Source organism: Antrostomus carolinensis, unplaced genomic scaffold (genome assembly GCF_000700745.2).
Source record: "Antrostomus carolinensis isolate BGI_N321 unplaced genomic scaffold, ASM70074v2 scaffold7513, whole genome shotgun sequence".
NCBI classification, from domain to species: Eukaryota; Metazoa; Chordata; class Aves; order Caprimulgiformes; family Caprimulgidae; genus Antrostomus; species Antrostomus carolinensis.
The window spans coordinates 58,332-81,803 of NW_010304391.1; the positions used below are offsets into that span (position 1 = coordinate 58,332).

Genomic DNA, 23,472 nt, shown 5'->3' on the forward strand with positions numbered 1-23,472 from the left:
TATAGCAGCTGTTATACATAATATTTTTCAATTCTTTTGTCATTCTCCTATTAGCTAAAAATCCAACTCCATGTGAAAGGGGCTGACAAGTTCTTGAAGGAAAAAAATGCACCCTACATAATTGCAAAACTAGAAAAACCTTTGGAAGACAAATCAAGAAGCTGCTATAAATCTCAGTTAATTTGTGTCAAATGAGACAGGTTTTTTCAAAGAAAGTTTTTTGCTTTTAGGAAATATAGTTTCAAGTCCATGAAAATTATGTGGAAGAAAGAAAGAAGCGCTATACTGGGTGTTGCCTTCCACATGACTTAATGTCTTCTGATACTTCTAGCTGAATGAACTGGTGAATAATTAATAAAAATACAAAAGGGGGTAGGAATGAGAATGACAACAGTATCACACAAAGTCTTATTGCAGACTGAAGTTTTTATGACTGATCATTAAACTGTTTTTTCACAAAGTGGCTATCGCTACTCCATGAGGAATTTCCCAGATGTATGATACAGGCAATAATCTACAAACAGCAGACTCCAAAGTTGGAAGTGCAGTACAGTAAAAGATAAAACATCACCCTAAAGGGAAACTAATTAAATTTACTTGGTCATACTGACAACACAATCAGGTACCTTGCTACAAAGAAATCTACAATTATTGCCTCAACTATCAATATAGAGAAGTCCTTCAGTAACTATGGTATTGAAAAACAAGTGAGGACCAGGGAGTAATTCAGATAAAAATGCCTTCATGACCAACACAAAATAGTTAAAAACTCTTTCTGAAAGCCTACAGAAAAAAAAAATATTTTGTAAAGCATATTGCATCTGATTCAGATACGTCTGAATTTGTGAGTTCTGTAATGAAATACAGTAATATTGTGGGACAAAGGAATGTCACATTGAAGGTCACACATGAATTTGCTCAGTGCACCTGTGTCACTGAGTTTTCCAGCTGCACCTTATCAGTCCAGCTACACTGTCCTTAGTCCAGAGAACTGGGACTCATCAGAGCAACTGCTTTCAGAGCCATAAGAGTGATGTGGAGTGCAGACAATCAATAATATCATAATGATTAGGATTTAAACATACAGGAATGATGATTTGCATTAACACAGGAGAAAAATTAATGAAAATTTAAAAAGAAAGAAAGAATTCCAAACCTGTTGTAAGAATATCCTACAGAAGAGAACAATCAGCTCTTATTCCTACCTCGAATAGTTTTGAGCTGTGCAGTGATAAAGGATTGCTACTGCAAGTCAGGCATTCAAGGCACCGCCCACAGCCCTCAGTGTAAAGCCTCTGTCTCAAGGAAAGCCACTCTCTGACATTTTCAGCATAAAACAAGACGTAAGAGAAAGGGGAGATAAAAGCATAAACCTCTCTAAATTAATGCAACTGAGCAAGCATGAGTAGTACTGGGAAACCCAGCCTCACTCCACCACAGCTCAGGCTGAGTGACTTTTACATCTGGCTGTCACAAAAAAAGCAAGCTGCTACATCACTGGAAAAATATATTTTACTTCAGTAAGAGAAACAGTCAAAAGAAAAACACCATATATTCCATTTACTGTGCTTGTACCACTTTGAAGCTTTCATGAAGAAAAATAACAGAAGCAGCATGCAATGTAACCTTGATTTATGCAATTGTAGAGAGCTGGGTAGTAAAAAGCTCAAGAGTTATTAATCACATCTATCACTGGTGACAGAAATCCTAGTGGACCCTAATTGCTGAGTAGTCCTCTCGGAGGCAATTAAGAATTTGTGAATTCGTGTTATTTTTCATCTCCCTGCAGAAAATCAGTGGTTTGAAGAAACCGACAAAGCTGGTAACTAAACCACCCTCCCCTGTCCCTCACTTGAGTGGCAGCGTTTACTTAGAATGCTTCACACTCAGAAGATCCAGTTCCACTTCTTCAGTGCCAAAATAAATACCAAAAGGAGCCATGGCATGTTTAGAAATGCATCACTTCCTCACTACTGGCAATGATACAGAAGGAACCTATTTGAGGAGGCCATTCATCAGTCTTCAGATTTGAAGGAACACCATAGATGCACAGAAACAGAGCAGCTTTGAGATTTGGGGTATTAGTGATTCTCCAGGAGCCCACTGCACTCCCAGCGCAAGTGGGGAAAGCAAAGAAAAGGCAAATAGCTCTGGCTGGAGATCTCATTTACTAAGTTCTTGTTACAGTACAGCTATGAGCTGGGATGAAAACGAGAACGCGAGAAGTCTCCCTTTTACAGAAGCATGTCAGTGATCTTGATTCAACTAAAAATTAGGAAATGTTCACTTTCTTTAGTCATTAAAATAGCAGGAAACTATTTTAATTCTTTGCATTCTGAGTCTCTATCACTGCAAAACTGTATGCTTTCTACCTAATGCAAGTATAGCACATCTGAGTCAGTATAACCTATCCTACAGTATGTACCTATGTAATGTACTGATTTAGGTGGACACCATCAAAGAAGATCTGTCTTCTCTGTTTCTGAAATACATTAATTCTTAAGGACGAATCAAAATATTTTTGGGGCAATTTTATAATTTGGTTTTTCTCCTATATTGCAACATAGTAATAGTGCCTTCCATAGCAAGATTACTTTATGACTATTGAATACATAAGAAACAGTCATCACAATATTCCATGCAGTGTAAAACTGAGCTCAAGTCCGAGGGCCTAATACTCAAATGAAACATTTTCACCGATTGAAAATATTCTCTAAAATGCTCACATTTTAAAAAATATAAATTATTTAACAGTCAAATTTTAGTCATAAATTATTTAAGGAAGTCATATTTGCAAGCCACAAAAGCACCGAGGTCTGCTAGTAGATAAATAATGAATATCTAACAAGAGGTCCTTGGAACTGAAAAAAAAAAAAAACCCAGTCAGAACTGTGTCACAGCTGGGTTAGTTTTAGTTTTCAGAAGAATTCAAAATAGGCAACAGATCTTTTTAAACTGTCCAGAAGCAAAACCCCAGAATTACAATTTCAAAGAGTCTTTTTCGTTTAAGTAACAAGTCAAGATGGAAATATTTGGAGATCAGAAACTGCAGCTAAAAAACAAATGGAGGCCAGTATTCAGTAAAAAACTCAAAAGAGATGAAGCAAAAAAGAGAAGGGCTTTTTTTGAAAAGCAGGAAACTGTGGAGAGCAGAAGAAAAAGAGAAATGTCAGTGAAGTGTTTTGAATATGGTAGTTGGTACTTTATGCAGCTTTCCCAAGAGCTGCTGAGAAGGTAACCATAAAATAATAAGAAGACACAGCAGAGAGAGCTATATCTTCATTGTCAAAAATCATCAGAAGCGTATACAACAGAAGTTGTGTCGGCGCACGTGGGAAAGGATGAAGGTTTATCTAACACTGCCCAGCCACTTGCCTTCCCAGGCGTCAGCACCACATCCAGCTCAGCACCAGCAAGGAGATGCGCTCTGGCAACAAGACCCGCGGTATTTACAAGGGAGATGAAACAATTCAGGTGCTTTAAGGCTGAGCTGAGGACTGGGCAGTCACAACGTGATTTGCATCATGTCCATCTCATTTCCAAGCAACAGATTCACTGAGCCTTCATGCTGCGGCAATAAACGACGTTTGCTCAGAAGGCATTTTTAGGATCAGCATGGGAAGGAATGTGTGTTCACCCACTGGAACCGGGTTCACACAAGGAATTAGGTCCCAGGTTGTTGACTATCTTTGGCAACAGCCAGAAAAGGTTTGCATAAACCAAAGGAGGAGGGAGAAAGACTAGAAAATAGAAATCTAAAGGGACAAGACTGTTTATTAAAGTAGATAAGTTCTATGAATGCCTCCTGACTGACCCCACCTGAACGGCTTATTTTTCTAAACAGGAATCAGTGTTCCCTCCATAAAATCGTAGTTATCTGGCCATGACAAGCTACCAGAACAACAAGAACTTGCTTGGTTTTGGGCATTCACCTCACATTTTAAGTACAATTTAGTTATATTGATTTGCTGAGACAAAAGTCACGATTTTGTCATAATCAATGAAAATCACAACAGCGTGACCTCCACACTGTCCTACAGAAGCAGACCTCTGTCCCTGCTGCACTGAGACCTGAAGCATCCACAAAAGGCGGGGTTGCTTGTTGTGGCATCCCGTGCATAATTGTGCTTCCAGTAGTACAAATGAGAAAAAAACAGGCTATAACCAAGCTTACAGTCCACAGCTCTTGTTTAATCCAGAATTGGCAAACTTCAAAACAGGTATTTTTAAGGTGTAAATTCTGTCAGAGATCTTTTAACATGCTATTCCTCATTAGCAGTTGTTATGTTAAATAAAGCTTATACTGAAATTTAAGGCATAAACCCTGAAAAGGATCTTTTTTAGCCTTTTTAGCTATTTACAGAAGTCCTGAAAAGGCAAATTATGATGGCTTATTTCAAAATACTGATTTTCCTCCACTTTGGAAAGTACTTGAGCTTTACATGCTATGTAGTAGGAAGTTTGGGGGTTGTTTCAAATAAAATCTCACTGCTGTCCAGTGAGCAAGAGCTTTGTTTACCAGAGTTTTCTGCGTGAAACACTGTCCTCATCCCTGATGTCTACTGATCCCCTATGTTCTCCCAAATCCTCTTGATAAAAATGGTGTGATGGTGCCACTGTAATTGATTAGTACCAGCCAAAGGAGACTTATGCATGGAGAGAAGATCTACGACACTGCCAACTCTTGCATCGTTTCCTTGACATGCCTACGGTAAATGACTACTGCATTAAACCCTCAATGTAAACAAAAGTACCTAGCTCTTAAAGCAAGAAATAAGAGCATGGAAATGCCAACAGATTGTACCATAAAAGCTGAAGATAGCAGAAGGCAAACAAAACCAGTTTTTTTGTAGACCTAAATGATTTCTATGTTACAGTCTGATTTTGGTACTTCATGGTTGCAATTACAAATCTGCTAGGGTCAAGATCTACCAGTTTTTATGCTGATGGCCCAAGACTTCAGAATACCACAGAAAGCGAACTGCAGTGTTGTGATGCTGCAAGAATCCAGTTGTGAGGTTTTTTGTGATTAATTAAGATAACTTCAAATAAACTTTAAATTTAAAGTGCTAAGTACTGAAAGGCTAAAGAAATGGCAACAACCAACACCAAACAAATAGAAAGAAAAGAGGACCCAACTTTTAACCATTATGAAAGTACTCATTTGTCAGAAGAAAATGCAACTTTATAACTCATTTTATCCATAAAAATGCTATCAAAGTGAACTCCATCTAACTGTACAGTACAATTATTTCACACATTCTTTACTTCAAATGAATTCAGATAATTTCAAAACCTCACGTATCCTAATGACCAACCTTTTTTCAGAAAAGTCTGTCTTTCCAAGAACCTCTGACTGGCTTTTCCAGACAGGGGTGCAGAAATATGCACACCTTTCCTTCCCTCACAAAATGGTAAAATAAAGTAATACTGGTATGAAGCTCATTACTATAATGGAAATGAAAGAAACAGGAGAACAGAAGGAAATATTATGAAAAACAGCCAGCAAAGCTTGTCACAGGTGGCACCATGAGAATTAGGTGACCCATGTATGTCTGATGCTTGTCACTTTGCACGTTTTGTGGAAGAAACAGCGCTGACTCATCATCGCACTGGAAGTGGGAACAAGTTAATGACGGCAGGATGTCAGTTCCATCACTTATAGAGAGAAAGCTTCCGCTCGCCCCTGCAATGTGTGCCTCAGGGCTACAGCAGCTGGTGGCATAACCCACCTGTTTTCCTCCTCCAGGTCTGCGAGGATTCTCTCCAGTTCCCCTCTTTCCTCACTCTCCAGAGAAATCAGAATCTGGGCAGGGCTTCGGGGCTGGCTCAGGGGGGACTCCTGGTTCAGACTTTGGCAGTAGTGCTGGATTAACAAGTGTTCATCGTCGCTGGAAAACAGAGGAGGATAAAACGGGCTGTTCCCTTCCTCATTTGTAACTTCACAGTGAATATGAGGAGATGATTCACTCCCAGTCTCCCATTTCTTACAAAGAAATTTGCTGAACTCTTTGTAACGAACAGCAATGTACCTTAAAGCAAATCTGCTGAACTGTTTCACTTAGTCTTTGATAATTTTCCCTCTCTGCAGAGTCCACCTCTCGTTCCCTCTGCTTCTCAGACACTTAAAGCCAAGTTTTGCCACAGCTGACAAACTCAGCTTTCCTCTTTTGCCTAAATTCAATTAGGAATTTGTTTGAGAAAAAAGGCTATTTTCTGCTGCCTTATCTATGTTGCAAAAGGGTCATTCAAGCAAAGGCAAGGAATTTATTTTTATACCTACAAACTCTCCTTATGTAATAAAGGTGTCCTCTATTTATCTAGTTTTCTCTATAAAATTGGAAAAGAGGAAAAGTAAAAAACATTGACCTAATCTAATTAAATTACTATATTTTTAATTGATTTTTTTAAAAAAATTACAAGTGATGTACACAAGCGATTCCATCAAACAATTGCTTTGCATTTATAAATCACCTTACACACCTTAAGTGAATTAGGTGAGTGACATACTGCAATATAATTTCACTTTGCAAGACATACTCTTTTTGTGTGATTTTCAGCCTGCATATATTTTGTATATATAATTGCAATGACACTACACATCTAAATGTTTTGTGGCATATACACATATATACTCCTTCCTTGTCTCCATCTACTGCTCGAATTGCAATTATAACCCAAATAATCCAAACCCCTTAAGAATGTCAACAAATAATACTTAAGCAAAACCGGAACAAAAAACCTGAAAGAACTACAGTTGCAAATTCATGGTCAGCTTTGATTTTGCTGCAATTTATATCTGGATCCCAATTCCTCCAAAATTCAGAATGTACAGATTTATTATAATTATAATAAAACAAACTGAATGAAATACTGGATAGTCAGTGGTTAACTTATTAACTGAATCATATTAATGCAACTTTAAATTAACCAAAGAGTGAATTGAACAGTAAGATCAAAGTGTAATACAAAAGGTCCTGCTTATGCACGATTTCGTGACTAAGGAAACTGAAATATTTCAGTGGGGATAAAAGGAAATTCCATCTGTTATAGCATTATTGCTATCCATAACAATATAAATTAACATACAACTTGGAAACAAAGTTTTAATCAACTGCGTGAAATTATACTGACATTTTAATTTTGAGGTGTCATTTTAACTTCTTCCTTTTTGAACCAATATATTAACACAAAGTATTTGATTGTACTGGGGATTTTCTTTCAAAACTGGTAGATAACAGTCCTACCAAGTCAAACCAGAAACTATTTCAAAAAAAAGACACAGCTTTATTACATCTCACAGGCTCACAACCAACCTTAAAAAATACTAACAATTTGGAATCTCAATTTGAATGACTACTGGCTAGAATACTGTACTTTAAAGGAGTGCTACAAATTTAATAAAAAGGAGATTCTGCCTGAATTTTCAAAAATATCCACCCCTTAAACTATGGTAAGGATGAGATTTTGTACATTAGAAAAAAAAAACAAACCAAAACAAACCAAAAATCCTCTTTTAGAAAAAAGTTGGGATTTGAGTTTTTTGACATTTGACTGATTCAGAATCTGTGCTATGGCTTCTTCTACACCATTGATTAACTAAGACCAAATTTTCAAGCACGACAATGACTTACTTATGTGCTTCTATCTTGTTTTCAGAAACATTACTCACAGTTAGTTTTGTGGCTCTAAGTCCTTTCATCCTAAGCAAGATCAAGAAAATCATACGCGAGGAGAAATATATTATCATGCTAGAAAACCACAAAAAGGTCTCGATGTGACATTAGACTGCACTACTTTTTAAAAATTAAAACTTTAATCTATGACTTTACATTTAAAGAAGCACAATCAATGCTTGTCAGAGATCTGTCCAACTTAAAGTTTACTACTTCTAATATTTCATGGTGAGGATCAGTCCTTCTTGGCTTACATTTGCAATGTATTTCAGGTATTTGTAGACCAAAGATTTCTGTTTATCCCCACTAACCTTTTGAATGACACTTTACCCACAACATTTTCTAGCTTATAGCAATTTAACCATGATTAAGCTTGCAGTTCAGATAGAAGGGTTATTTTTTTTATCTTTGTCCTTAAAACATATCAGGTGATGAGCATTTTTTCCAAGTAATATGGAACTACTGCTAAACAAATCAGTAATTTTTTGGAAGAAATTAGTAATTGTAATTTTGAAAGTATCAATTTTCTGTTGTATAAATTTGATATAATTTTGGCTATAAACCATAAATCTAGACACTATGATACAAATTGAAAGAACATAAGTTCATCATTAAACTGAAGCAGATGTAGTACCTGGTCACACAAATTCAGCACTACGGAATTTAATTACAAGTCATTAACCTCCACAAGAAAACATGCCAAAAATATTAAACCAGCTTACTTACATGCTCTCATTAGGTGAAATACTGTCATTTAGATAAGAACCATTGGTGTTCTCCATTTCTGCTAGCCTATGGAAAAATAAACAAGACCCATTAAAATCAATTATGTTTTCCAGAAACTTTATTTGTTCTAACATTCCTGAAAGAATTAAAGAGCATGATGTTTTTGATCAATCTGAAACTCAAATTAATTTACAATCACTGTTGATTACCATAAAGTTTTGCAATAAGCTATCGCAAAGGATTGTTTATGTGTTACAATGACCTGGCTAAACTCACTTTTAAGTTTTCAACCCTTTCTCTGAGGTTATATTCCACTCCTCATGGTGCTATGAGTCTACAATCAAAGAAAAGCTTTAAGATGCCAGAGGATTACACAAATTTCTTTGTACCTGGCAATTTCATCATCAGAACTGCTAACAATCAGTCATTTCTCATTGGTTTTCAACACTTAGCCCCTCCTAAATGTCCTGCATGATTCATAAATATCTCTCCTGATAAGTGATTTTGGAGGAGATTGGAATAACTATTTTTCATTACCTCAGCCCTTGCAAATTTGCTTGCCTGGTGGAAAAATTGCACATTTCATATTTGTGCAATTAACCTACTTTTTGAGTCTTAAGAGTAGTATGAAAGCAGACAAGTGAACTAAAGCAGTGATATATCATTATTTTAATCCTCCAAATCAAGGAAAAATCCTGTTTGCAGTATTCCACAAGGTGAATTACTTAACATTAAAACAGCATATGAGATTCATATAGAGTTTGGAGGTTTCTGCTCTTTTTATTTGTACAATTACACCAGGGTCTGTATTAAGAACAAAACTCTATGTAAAATCATATAATCACAGAAAGGTTAGGGTTGGAAGGGACCTTAAAGATCATCTAGTCCAACCTCCTGCCATCAGCAGGGACACCTTCCACTAGACCAGGTTGCTCAAAGCCTCATCCAACCTGGCCTTGAACACTTCCAGGGAGGGGCATCCACAACTTCTCTGGGCAACCTGATCCAGTGTCTGACCACTCTCACAGTGAAGAATTTCTTCCTAATATCTAATCTAAATCTACCCTCTTCCAGTCTACAGCCATTACCCCTTGTTGTATCGCACAGGCACTACTAACAAGTTGGTAATCTGAGCTCACAGCTTAATGAAGACCCCACAGGACCTAAAGGCCACTTTTGACCACACAGGTGCTCTGTCATGCAAGTTAGTTGACAGGCTGGTTAGCAGTAACCACAACTGACGCTCTGCACCCAGAGCCTGGAAAGCAAAACCCCAAACCCTGTGTTTCTTTAGGAAGCGCTCAGGGAGCAGCTAGCCTTTGGGATTTTTTTTTTTTTTTTTTTTTTTTTTCAGATGATTGTTTAGAGAAAGATCTGCCTAACATCCAGCTGGTCTCATACCTGCTAGCATAATGTTCAATGCGTGAATGAGTATCATCGTGTGAAAGTTGAGGGGACGAGGCAGGCCTATAAGGCAGAAAACACTGATTAATCACAAACAATACCCCTTTAAAAAAAGACACTTAGCTATGCCTATACCCTCACATCTTTATGCCTTATAGCTTACACTATGTTTGATAAACAGCAAGTTATAACTCCATGTGCTGTGTGTGCCTCCTCAAGCCGTCGGTGCAATGTTTTCTGGTACCACACTGAGGATTCTGACCATTTTGCAATCCATCTGTTTCAACAACTCTTCTTCACACCAGTCCCCAAAGAACCCCTTCCCAAAGGATTTATAGAAGAGCTTTTGCTCTGGTTTCCCCTTCACACCTGCCTCCTTCATTGGTAATTCTGTTTCATACACAGCCCCGCACCGGCTGCGAAAACCCTGCTGGGAACTTCTCCTCTGCCTCCTGCCCTGCTCCAGTGCCTGCTTCCATCACATCCCACTTAAAAGAGTCTTTAAGGACTACTCCATGAGCAACTAGAAATAAATACAAGAAACATAAAATGTCTGAAATGAGCCTTTAATAACACACTACGGACACTGATGATTTTGCCTAGTGTTTTTCCAGAGCTGCAATCTGAACCGTAGATCAGTGTGTTATACAAGAGAACACTGTCAACTACTTTGGGTTTTCTGCCTGACAAATCAGGTGGTATGAGGTTCTCTTCATTTTTTTGTTGATGAAAACAATTAATGCAACTTTTCTCATCAATTAGAGTATTGTTTCTTACAGCTTCTACTCTGGAAAACATCACCATTGAATTACATTGCCTATGCAGCTCAGAGAGCACCCTTCACTGCCGTGGGGGATTCTGGCAATCTACATGTATCAAGAGGTGCTCGAATCACAAAAAATGATGTAGTTTCCCAAACTGTACAGCAATCTTGTATTTTAGCTAAATTTCAACTTCTTTTTATTCTGTGTCTGCCAACTCTCCTTCTGGAACTCCTGACTGAGGGAGGACTTTCCCCTCATTTGTGGTCCAGGCTGGGTCTGCCCAACAGGGATTGCACGGCACTGCAAGAGCAGGTAAAGTTTGCATTTACTGGCTATAAATCAAAACTGTAACAATCTTGTGGTTTGTAACACTCCCATATTAGGAGTTTGATAATCCTGCAGTAAATCTGTTAGACTGGTCATCTTCCAGTTTTCTAACCAGCCTGCAAAGAGCTCTAGAAAATGCGGATCCTTCCGAATCCATAGAGCTGTATGCTGCATACACAAAATTCATCATCATTAATGTCTCTTCTCACAGAACAGTAAAGTTTTTTCTTTAAGACATTACAGGCCAAGTATCACAAATTTCATTTTGTCAGAAATGAGCTTTGGCCTCTGACTGTACTTTTACCCATTACATGTTCAAACATTACCATAGCACACCAGAGGATAAATACTCAGTTCACAGACTTCCTCAGTACAACAGAGATTCATGCAGATAGACAATTGCTTCTCTGCAACTTGATAGCCTGTTCTGTTTAAGAATATCTACACTGAAGGGAAGGGAAGGGAGGGGAAAAGGATGCAATTCATCTAGAGCAGTGGATTATGGAGCAAGGTAACAATGCTTTTCTGATAAATTGATGCTACCCCCATTTTTTTATTTCTTTGACATACGGCAGATATTAAGCTGGTCTAAGCTGGTACTGTCAGTGAAAGAAGAGGGCTTGGTTTCAACGCACACACAAATGTTGCTGCTAATACTTAGTGAAGGCTAGGAAATCTGTGTTAAAAGTAGCTTTAGTTTTGAGCTGGATCATTCTCCTAGTCCCTTTTACCTGCGCATTGTACATGTATTTGTACCAGTACAAAGGAAAGGACAGCCCCTGGCTGGGACCAGCTGGGCAATCAAGAGAAATGATGTTCCTTTTGGCAATAGTGCAAGGCAAAAGATGGGCCTGACTGCATGATCACATACTTGCTGCCTTGAAACCAAGCTTCACCTTCAGAAGTGAAAAAAGTGTGTAATATATATATATTTTAAAGACAACGTAGTGTTGCACAACTTGTTGGAGCTGCTTCTGTCACTCTGTCAACTGCAGGCAGGGAATGAGGCTACATTTCCAGGTTTATTTCCACTTCAGAACACACTATAATGGAGATCTACCACAAACAGCTTTTTAAGTTTGCTTATGAAAGCAAACCTGTTGAGAAGCACTGCAGTCTTCATGTTGAATTCAGCTGCTCAGAGGTACACTTTTGCCGATATGTGAGCCAGCCTGAGAACGCCTGTGCTGCATCGCAGGCTGTTGTGCAGACACACTCTTAGATGACTACCTGTGGCAGAGCTCACTGTCCTTCCTTACTGAGCACACAAACTCAGTCCACCTAATCAGTTTGAACAGTCAGCAAGAAGGCTGAGAGACATAGCCAATATTTAGCCAAGATAACCATCCCTTTTACAAGGGCTCCACAGCTGCATTGCTCAAGCGGGGGTCTGCAGGAACAGCCTGGGGAATTCCAGTCAAGTGGAGAATGAGTGGCAAATACCACCTCCTGTAATTCCTTGCACCCCAGTGACCTGGCTGGCAGGACAAAGGCACTTTTCTTGCTGTTCAGCATTTCAGTTGGTGCTTCTTCAAAGTACAGAATCAAGTAAATTGTATTTGTGCCACTGACAGCCAAAGCAAAAAGACATAAATTCTCACAAAAAGTGTGAGTTGCCCCTGTATTGTCTGGCAAGCAGAGTATCTGTGCAAAATACTGGATAATATGCAGTCAGAATCACTAATTTCTAACAAAAAAGTATATATGTAAGTATTTATAAACAGTTCCAGATATTATACCACATACTGATGTCAGGATAGCACTGGCATTGCTGAATGTCACCAAGTTATGCTCTTCTACATTACTTTGAAGATTACCAGAAAACTGGCATGAAAGCACCAGAAAAAGGCGAGATCTCAGAAAACACGGGAAAGTTTTAGGATAACCAGAATAAGAGGTTTGACTGTCAAAGTTGGAATCAGCCCTGTAACTGAGAAACAGCTTCACACCTGGCTAGCTCAGTAACTTGTGTTGTAGCCAGGGTGATCTAGCACTAAGGCAAGGAACAAAGTTAGCAGAACAAAACAAAGGGCAATTCTTTCCAGCCACTGTGCGTGTCTTAATTTTCTGCTTCCTTGTCAGACCAGACAAAAGGATTGTGCTCAGGAAGATACCCGAGTTGGTCTGATAAAAGGTGCAACCTCTCTGTACAAATCCCACTTCTCAGTATTTCTCAAGTTTCCCAAAGTATAAAATGGGAGTTAAAATCCCTGTAGTATATGACACCAAATCTTAGGTGTGAAGCTATCAGTGTAGGCATATCACAATGTCATTGCTCTAAGTGAACTAGAATTAAGCATGTCATGGCAGCTTAATTTCATGTTATGTCAGACAAAGCAATGGCATTCCATATTATCCAAGCTTTCTGTAAATGTTACTTTTAACTCTTCCATTGTTCTAAAGGGTAAGAAATCTAGATCCACAGTTGAGAATATAGTATGCTGCCATCATTACCAAATGCATTTACAAACAAAAATGCATCCTAAAGTTCAAAGCCCCTCTATTTCAGTCTGATTTCAGCCTTTTGGCATTTTCTGCGGATGAATTCTCAACCACATGAGGTTTGCAGTACTACATGCATTTCTTGGTTGCTTAAAGTAAATTTCCCAGAGGAAGAGCACTTCATTTGACTTCCCAATTTTTTGTGCTCCAAATGAAAAATATAAATCAATATTCAAATGTATACATTTCACTATTGTTTATTCTACCAAAAATTCAATGAAGGTGCAAGCCATATACATTTCACCATATAGAAATATATAAATTTCAATTTATTAGTTTTTAAATAGTTATCAATATGTGAATTAAAAAATAATCCTTATTTAACATTATTCTAAAATCATCCATATAGCACTAGTAGTAGCAAATGCCACAATGGTAAATATATTTCTCTCTCTATTTTATGCTGAGGGTATTACTACAACAGTAAGACAACGCATGTGCAGGAACGGTGCAAGAATGAAAATCCAGTTCATAGCTGAAAAATCCTGATTTTTTAATTTCTGAAAGAATACAGTAAACATTTCCCCATTTCAACATGCCTTCACAAATTTTACTGTATCTAAAAAACTGTAATAAAATATCCAGTGAGCTTTGAATTGAGGCACGTGAGTGTGTGGGTGTGCACAGTTGTGTGTAAAACCAAATTATAGCTTTATCTACAAAACAACATCATTCCCGAAATTGAATTAAATCCATCATGTTCAATTTATATCTTTCAAAAAGCATTTAGTATACATTTAGAGGGATTGACACTTATGCAGAAACACAGGCTTTCAAATGACAAACTCTCATAAGCATTAGTAGGACTGCACCAAAATCCCTGTTAATTTGATGAAAATACATACTCCAGAAAGAGTATACAGTACACAATCCACGACTGCTGGGAATTCCTGTATTTATCCCATTCTACTCATTTAGGATCAAAACATTCCTTCAGTGAGTGTAACAAAGAAAACAATCATAAAGAAAGAAGGAAATGAACTTATGTAAAACTGAACAAAGAAAAAAACAAAAAAAAGTGAGGGAATGCAGCAGCAGCAGCAGCAGCACACTTCAGCAAAAGTACTCACGCAGAATCTACTGGCCAGAAGTTGATCAGAGTAACAGGACTGCAAGACAAAAAATGAGGAGGTGAAGAGAGAGGCAGAGGAAACTCAGAAGCAAAATAATTACAGAAAGGTTTAAAAAAAAAAAAAAAAATCACAACAACTAAAAAACAGAAATCCAACAGACCAACATGAATGACTGTGAAGAGCAACCAACTAAAAAGTGAAAAAAAAAATGAAATCTAAAATTAAAAAAGAGAGAGAGAGAAAGAGAAAGAGATAGAGCGAGAACAAGCTGTGTGCAATTGCCATTAAACAACTGATTAAACTTGTAAAAAAACCCAAAGGGAACTGGGTTACTCACTGATTTCTCCATGTGCATCATTATTGCTTTTTTAAATTTTTTTATTTTTTTTTTCTACAAAGCCTTCAAAGTCATTTAATAAGACTAAATTTATAGAGTGAGAAAAGAAGAAATCAGCTGGGAAACCTGCAAACACAGTAACCTAATTAAAAAAAATAAAAGCACAGAAAGATACCCATTTGGAAGAAAATAAAAATTTAATGAAGAGATCATTAGTCTCCAAATTGCCATATCAAACTTAGAAGTTTATAAGGCTGTCAGTAAGACGGTAAGTAATTTTCTTTTACTAACTGAAGTTGGAGTTCCTCTATAAGGAAAGGTGAAAACAGATAAAGGGAATGGCAATTGGAATCCCAGCTTGTGTTTTCCTGCCAGCCAAGGGTAACAGAAATGAAAGAAATAAAGAGGCTTTATGCATTTAGGAAGTAAAGGGAGTTGGCACCAGCTGGGGAGCTCAAAGAGCATATCAAATGAATTGCTACTTAAGACACTTTAGAGCTACTCACGTTTCCATGTTGTCTCCCTCCAACACTGTTTGCACAGGCAGGTAGCCCATTCGTGGGTGCTTTGCAAAGTATCTTTTTGTTCGAAATTTGTTTTTTAGTACCTTGGCAAAGTCACGGACGTCTTCTCCTGAAGTTGTCTGAAAGCCACAAATCACAATGAAATCATCTTTCATGAGGTTATGGTGGTTTTTCAGTTGCCTCTTCCTTTGCTGGGTCACTTGGAAGAGCTGTGGTCACACCAAGCAAAGCTGCCAATGGCTTGGCCACCAGAACCACAAATTGTATTTATTTATCACTGTCACCTTACAATGTACTACACAGCAACACTGCTGGTGGGGAGGAAGAAAGAAAAAGGGAAGCTCCAAAAACCCCTGACAGGCTCATGCCTCATCTCAGGTAATCTCAAGAGGAGAATCAATAATTAGACAAGAATTTGTCATTCCCTCATCTGGCTCGGGGAACTCTCTTGCCTGCTTTTTGCGCAGCACTAAAATGGCTGTAATGGAGGACACACACCCAGTCCATGTGTCCAGCTAGCTGCCTCACTGGCTGGATTCTGACTCTTACCACATGCTCACCACCTACATCTCATGTGGGTTAGATGAGTGGACAGTGAGGTGGATTGGGAACTGTCTGGATGGCAGGGCTCAGAGGGTTCTGATCAGCAGTGCAGAGTCTAGTTGGAGGCCTGTAACTAGCAATGTTCCCCAGGGGTCAGTACTGGTTCCAGTCTTGTTTAACATCTTCATCAATGACCTGGATGAAGGGACAGAGTGCACCCTCAGCAAGTTTGCTGATGATACAAAGCTGGGAGGAGAAGCTGATACACTGGAAGGCTGTGCTGCCATTCAGCGAGATCTGGGCAGGCTGGAGAGTTGGACAGAAAGGAACCTGATGAAGTTCAACAAAGGCAAGTGTAGAGTCCTGCACCTGGGGAGAAATAACCCCAGGCATCAGTACAAGTTGGGGGCTGACCTGCTGAAAAGCAGCTCTGTGGAGAAGGACCTGGGTGTCCTGGTGGACAGCAGGTTGGCCATGAGCCAGCAGTGTGCTTTTGTGGCCAAGAAGGCCAATGGTAACCTGGGGTGCATTAAGAAGTGTGTGGCTAGTAGGTTGAGTGAACTTATCTTCCCTCTCTACTGCGCCCTAGTGAGGCCCTATCTGGAATTCTGCATCCAGTTCTGGGCTCCCCAGTTCAAGAAAGACCAGGAACTACTGGAGAGAGTCCAGTCCTCTCTTGTGAGGGAAAGCTGAGAGACCTGGGTCTGTTCAGCCTGGAGGAGAGAAGAGTGAAAGGAGAGCTTATAATGCTTATAAATACTTAAAGGGTGGGTGTTGAGAGGATGGGGCCAGACTCTTTTCATTGGTGCTCAGGGACAGGACAAGGGGCAATGGGCACAAACTGGAACACAGGAAGTTCCATCTGAAGATGAGGAAAAACTACTTTACTTTGAGGGTGCCAGAGCACTGGAACAGAGAGGTTGTGGAGTCTCCTCCTCTGGAGATATTCAAAACCCACGTGGATGCAGTCCTGTACAACTTGCTCTAGATGTACCTGCTTTGGCAGAGGGGTTGGACTAGATGATCTCCACAGGTCTTCCAACCCCTGCCATTCTGTGATTCTGCATTACTTGTCTGTCCACAAAAGTCAGTCCTGTACTCTTGCTATTCTTTCTTTCCAGTTCCCCTTCTCAGCCTCCTCTGTCTTTAATATTTTGATCAAAGAGAAACAAAAAGTAGGTGAGAGCTGCTGAAAGCTCTTAGTTATTTCTTCCTGTGCCTGTTTAATCTGAAGCTAGCAGGCATTTAAGATCAATACAATTTGCACAAAGTTTTCTGCTCTTGCCTGCAGTTGGCTTTCCTTGCTACTGTAGAGACCAGCAGAGGAGTGCAAAGTGGAATTAATTTCTTAAAGACCAGAATGAGACAGGAAGAGTTCAAAGGATGTCTACTGAGAAGATGCAAGATTTCTTACAAGCCTGATTAAGAGTCCGGCGATTTTCTGAAGAATTTTAATGGAAGACTTCAGTTACTTTAGTCAGGCTGCACTCCCTTCTCTGCACCTCGCAAGAGACACTGAAATACTGTTCTTCTATAGTAAATTAAGTTCTTCCTGACCCACATAACAATATTGCTTCTCCAGTGTATCTAATTTGAAGGAAAGAAATGAGGGAAAAGTTAATCTTTCTGACACTTTTTAGTGAGTTCTATGCCTTCTATTTAGAGAGGAAGGAGATGCTGGGATGTACCAGTCAAGCCAACCTTCACAGAGCTGCTCAAACAGAGATGTATATATTGTATATATTTTGTATATATTTTAACGATTGTCTGAGTACAAAAATTAAGGATGCTCTGAAAAATAATCTGCAGAAAGACTGAAATGAATTAACAGAAAGGACAAATATTATCCCTGTACTGATGACACCTACAAGCTTCATGTAAAGCTGGAAAGAATTTGGCTCTCTATCTGGTTGGTCTGCCTGATACAAAAATTTGGCGTGAGCAATGACTGGCAGAGGAGTGACACAGCACAACCTACAAGCCAGTAGCAGTTTCAAGAAAATGAGATAATGCTCGATAATATTAAGTATTGTTTCCTCAATACATCGGAAGTAAAGACATTTTGGGGAAGGGAGGGATTAAGTACGCTCAGATGACCCAGAGAACTCCAGAAAGGAGATTTACTGAGGTGGCCTCACATGCCCCAGCAAGAGGGAATTCCTTCTGCCGCCTGCCATCTGCAACGCCTGCCAGGAGAGCTCCTAACCAGGTTGGCATCAGAGCACACATTGCACATCAGCTGGGAACAGAGGAAAACTTTTAATATTTAGTCTCAGGATAAACAGATTAAGCACAGTTTTCTGTCTACTTTGTTCACCTGTGTGATTTCTAAGCATTTATTCTTGCCTTGTCTATTTTCAGTGCTGTGAACACTTTCCGTTGTATTTGACTGTAATTTGGATGAAGTGTTTTCAGGCATAATTAACAATAAAATGTTATTTGCTTTGATCTTCATGGGACTATTACCCCATCTTGCTCCCCTGAACCTTCTGCATGACAACCAAACAGTACAATGGTGTGTTTGCACACAAACATTCCACTCTGGCTCATAACACAAGAATCCCAAGAAGAAAATGTGTCTTCTGCTGACAACTAAAAGCACCAAGCACCTCTAATATGATCCAACTGCCATTTAAAATGATCCTACATTTAAATCCCAGTCTAGAAGTTGTCTTCTATGCTTTATTTGAAACCTCTTTAAAAATCACCTCCCTTTGAGCAATAAATCGAGCTGTACTGCAGGAATAATTGTTGCAATTTTTCTGTCTAAATGAAAATAAGGGAACTGCCTTGCCCTCACTCTTCCTCAACCTTCTGCAGGAGAGTAAAAGTTATCACATCCCTCAGATATTAAGCATGAGTTCTCAAATCTCCCCTAAGCAGAACTAAAGACTGCACTGCTCCAAAATTTCCTGGAAGTAAGAAGGAGGGAGAACAGAAATATCAAACCACTTCATTGTGCACATCTAGCTATTTGCCAAGATATATCAAAGAAGGCATCACATGTCTTCTGTCTGCCAAAATGCACTTTAAGGTGAGAGATTTGTCTGGAGGAAGAGGAAAAAAATGCTCTGACACTTGCAAACTCCTTTTCATTAATTTAGAAAACAATTGCATACTAGACATGATAGCTTCAGTGGATGTCTTGTTCAGTCACACAGTACTTGGGTTTATTTTTTCAATAGCAGCAACACAAAAAAAGATCAGGGCTTGCTGTGTGTCACATTCACTTGCCCCCCTCCCCCCAGTTAATCCTTCTCTAATTCAACGGGCTGCTGGCGCAGCCAGGCACGGCACATTAGCACGGGCTGCTGGAGTTCAGGATTCACAAAAAAATGTACTTGCTGTGAATGGTTCTTTATTCTGATCCAGCAATCTGGATGTGGTTGCAGGTTTTCTGCTCACCACTGTGTTCGCCTGTTAGTAATCTGTGTTTTTAAGGAGAACAGAAACCTGCTGGAGCCCGTGTCGCAATGAGTTGCTGCAGGCTGTGGGGGTGTCTCACAATCTTTTTTCATTTCTCTCTCCTCAAAACACATCTTATGCATAGGTTAAAGAAAATAGCAGCAAGATGTTGGTTCTTGCACTCTGTGCACCATTCACAAATCTCCCATGTTGCTTATTAGCAAGAACAAGAGTGGTAAACTGCAAAACAAACCTGTGCCAATTCAGCACAGAGGTATTCAGCTGCAGCTGGAAGCAGTGCTCTAAGGTGGTCGGTCGCTCGCTCTGCCTACAACTGGGATCATGAGAGTCTGCTCTAGGAATGCCTGCGATGGAGAAGTCTGTTCAGACCTGCCCAGGCAGCACCAGCACCTCCCTCTGACTTGTGCAGCCATTCAGGCACATTGGCCCTTTCCAGTAACCTCAACCCCTGGGGGACAACACTGAACAGCAGCAGCCAGTGAGTACCAACAAAAAACTAGCAAATGTACATTAGTTGCCCTTGCAGACAATCAGATTAAATGCTGCCATTTAAATGCTACAGTAAAAGTTGATAGTCAATGGAAATAAATACCCATAAAATAAAGCTAACAAAAATACTGGGTTTGTTTTACTGTAATATGTAAGGAGACTATTTTCCCCTCTTTTTCTAAGTTCCTAAGAAAAGCTGAGAGTCTCTACTTTCATTATGGCCATGCCTTTTTGTTTGGATGAAAATGTAAAGACCATTCATAAAATTTTATGAAGCTAGCCTATGTATAAATTTGATGCTTTATTTTCACCATGTTTGACCAGCAAATGAAAGTACAAGACTAGGGACCATCCCATCACACTAGGAAACGACAACCAGAGAGTGCACTGCTTCAAGAACACCACAAACAACAGGAAAGACAGCTGAAAGCTCAGTCATGCTGCATCATGGAAGGACAACTTGAGAGCTCCTCTAATTTATGCCCTTCTGGCCTGATCATGAGTGGCCAAAAAGAAAAAGGAGCACACAGAGAGTAATATGGAATTTCCTTTGCCAGCTGCCTGGTATGAAAGAAATGTTTACACAAAAGTGATCCTTTTGAGAGCTGTGAAACAAGGGTGAAGACCCTCACCACACCATCAATGAAGCACATCTCTACTGTGCAACACTGAACACCTTGGCTTCTGGTCTTCAGAAATGAAATCTAAATTGCTACTCTTGAGGACTTCCCTGAAATTTTATATCATTAAGTGGTCATACAATACAAAAGCACCACAAAATAGTAAAGAACTTAAAATCGCAATCATAAATGCTGCAGGGAAAACAAGTGAAGTGGCAACTTGCTAAGGAAAGAAAGGTAAATCTCACCACACTGACATGGAGAATACATTGCCACCTAAGCTATGAATGAGCATTTGCACAAATCACAGGCTTCTTGCAGGATCCATAAAGCCAACTATGGCACTGAACACGAAACGAGCAATAATACATTACGACACAGCATTGTACAAACAATGAACTTCAATTTACTTCAAACCATTGGAGTAACCTTTACTAAGCATCAGAAATTGCAGGCACGTATGGTATATAAAAGGTGATTTAATTATAGGGGGGGAAAGAAAAGCCACCCAAATACTCCATTACCTTGCACATAGAAAATGAAGTTTTTCCTTTCTACGTAAGAAGGGACAGTAAAGGTCAGTAAAAGAGCTACTTACTGGTGTGCAGTATTCCACCATGGGGTAGTGCATTTTATGACCTTTTGCAACACGGCCAGAGAAGAAGCAACTTTGGCAGATGTCATAGTTAAAGTGCTTTAAACTTCTGTACCTAAAAGAGGAGGGAAAAAAAACATGGTTTCAGAGCTTTGTATGTGAATGCTTCATATCAGCTTGTCAAGTTTTCTGGATGAGTAAGTTCTCTTCCCTGAGATGTCACACAGTGTGCAATGCCAGGCAATGCTCCTCCGCCACTGAGGGACAGGTATTGCTGCCTCAGATGTTTATCGAAGATCTGAATCTTCAGAAAAAATGTTAACACTGAGCGACAGCAAAGATTTCTACACAATCACTCTCTTCACCATAGGAAAGACACCACCACATTTTTTGTTTCTATGCTAATTTCAGTTCTGTTGCTCTTCATCATGATTTCTAACACAGAATGTCCCGAGGAAGTAAAATTAAAATAAGCAATGCTCTCCTCAACAAGTCCCTCCAGCAAACTCCTAAGTGCTGGATACAAGGCAGTAATTTGTTTGTGTCCTTCCTAGCACCTCTATCAAAACAATTTTCCTGTATGGCATTCCATCCATGCAAAACTCCAAATGTGCTTTCAGGCCATTATTTAATCTCATCATCTCTGTGAGGCAGCTAACTGTTGTATCTGCTACGCTAAAGTGCTTGAAAGAGCCGGAGGCATAAGGGTTGTCTTGTTCCAAATACGCAAAGCAGTTCAGTCACAATGACCTCAAAAGAACATTGTTTAACACATACTGAAGCACACAGTATTAGCTTTCTAAAAGCCTTCCAATACAGTATCTTTTTGTCAAGTGTGTACACAGGGTTTCAATGACTTGCAAAGCCAGAGAAGAAATCTGCGACAGACAGATTCGACTATCTTGATAATAGATTTGTTATATAAATTTAAGAGCCAGATGAGATCAGACAAGTAAAATTAGATGCAAACACAGAGCTCCAGTGTCTGCTTCCCAAGTTCTCGATGCTCACTACAGACTATCCATTCACTTGCCATCCTTTGATTTTCCAAGTGCTGCATTTTTCAGTTCCACCTACTTGTCTTTGGCTGTTTACACAAAGCCGTGTAAGTAATTCAGTAGTTTCACTAACTGGGAACAGGAAAGTTAGACTTTGTGGATGGGTTGAACTACTCGCATCCCATCCCTAGCTCTTCCTCAGTAACATTTATCATTTCCCAGTTAAAATATTCAAGAGGAATAAAAGCAGGAGAAAAATTTAGATGATTAGAGGTACAGTCTCACTGAAGAAAAATCCAAGATTCAAAACTAAGTAATGCCTTCATTCCCCCTGTTTCCCACTGCCCTACTACATGCATAAAAACAACATTCTCACCCTCCCAGGTTAGAGCAAAATGACGGCTTTTCTATGTGGTACTGCTTACTGCTGTTGTCTATTTGAGTTTTAGAAACAAAATTACAGAAAGCTCTTTGTGAACAACACAGTATCATAGAAAGAGAAATGCCAATGGTCAAAGAAGACCGTGCATAAAAGGGACAGAAACTATACAAAGCAGCTATTGCGAAGCAAAGTGATAAAACAAGTCTAGGCATAATTGAAAGTGAGTATTTACTTAGCCGTTAAGTGGATTCTCAACAGGCATACCAACACACAGCCATTTTACAACACAGTGACTTATTCATTGCCATAGTAACCATGGTGTCGATCCAGATGTTTAAATAGACCAGCAACATTTCCCCCACTCCAGGTTAATGTTCCACCAACTACTTTCTTTCTCTGAGAAGCGCACATGTAGCTTTACATGTCTGTGAATTTTCAAGGCACTTCCTTGCTTTATACTATGAGAGAAAGCAATTAATTAGGCTCCAATTCAGAAAATGTAACTGCATGTATAGGACAAACTGAATGTAAAGCCAGTCGTATTAGTTGTGCAATCCACCAGTACTTTGGTTGAGGCACGGAAAGCCTGGGATGCAGAGGAAGGGCCATAGCTTAACTGAGAGATGATTTTTGTTCTCTTCAACTCTCGCATCGCTGTACCCAGCCTAGGTGTCACTCTCCCTTGTACCTTGTCACAATTATTTTTTTCCTGAACCACATGAATAAAATGAAGCACATAATTTGCCTGAAAACAAGCAGAATTCTTGATCCACCACGCAGTAGTACACAGGGCAGGAAGGCAGTGAGTTTGTACCTGAATCCAATGATTGGGCACTCCTTGCAGATGTTACACTTCGCTTGGTGTTTGGCGGTCTCAGCAGCAGCCACCCTGTGCAAGACGGGCAGCCACACCATGGACTGTGGTTCCAGCCTCATCCAGTCCAGGAAGAGGGCTGCTTCAATCTCTGGTTTGTTGTTGGCCTGTAACATAGGGGGAAGGAAGGCAGGAGCTGAGCACAAGTGATCTGTCTACTACCAGCTAATTAACAGTTCAAGTCATTTACTTTCTGCCTACTCTCCGTATCT

At 39.4% G+C, this 23,472-nt stretch overlaps 1 protein-coding gene across 1 annotated transcript in view; it reads right to left on the reverse strand.

Annotated features, from left to right (window-relative positions):
* DMD (dystrophin) overlaps window positions 1-23,472 on the reverse strand; it is a gene marked incomplete at its 5' end in the record, with an annotated part of 65,467 nt that overhangs the window by 22,692 nt on the left and 19,303 nt on the right. The window contains 7 exons of the mRNA XM_029084131.1: window positions 5,733-5,891; window positions 8,403-8,468; window positions 9,804-9,869; window positions 14,470-14,508; window positions 15,316-15,452; window positions 21,010-21,121; window positions 23,201-23,367. Coding sequence (XP_028939964.1) covers window positions 5,733-5,891; window positions 8,403-8,468; window positions 9,804-9,869; window positions 14,470-14,508; window positions 15,316-15,452; window positions 21,010-21,121; window positions 23,201-23,367 — 746 coding nt within the window. The remainder of the gene's footprint in view (window positions 1-5,732; window positions 5,892-8,402; window positions 8,469-9,803; window positions 9,870-14,469; window positions 14,509-15,315; window positions 15,453-21,009; window positions 21,122-23,200; window positions 23,368-23,472) is intronic.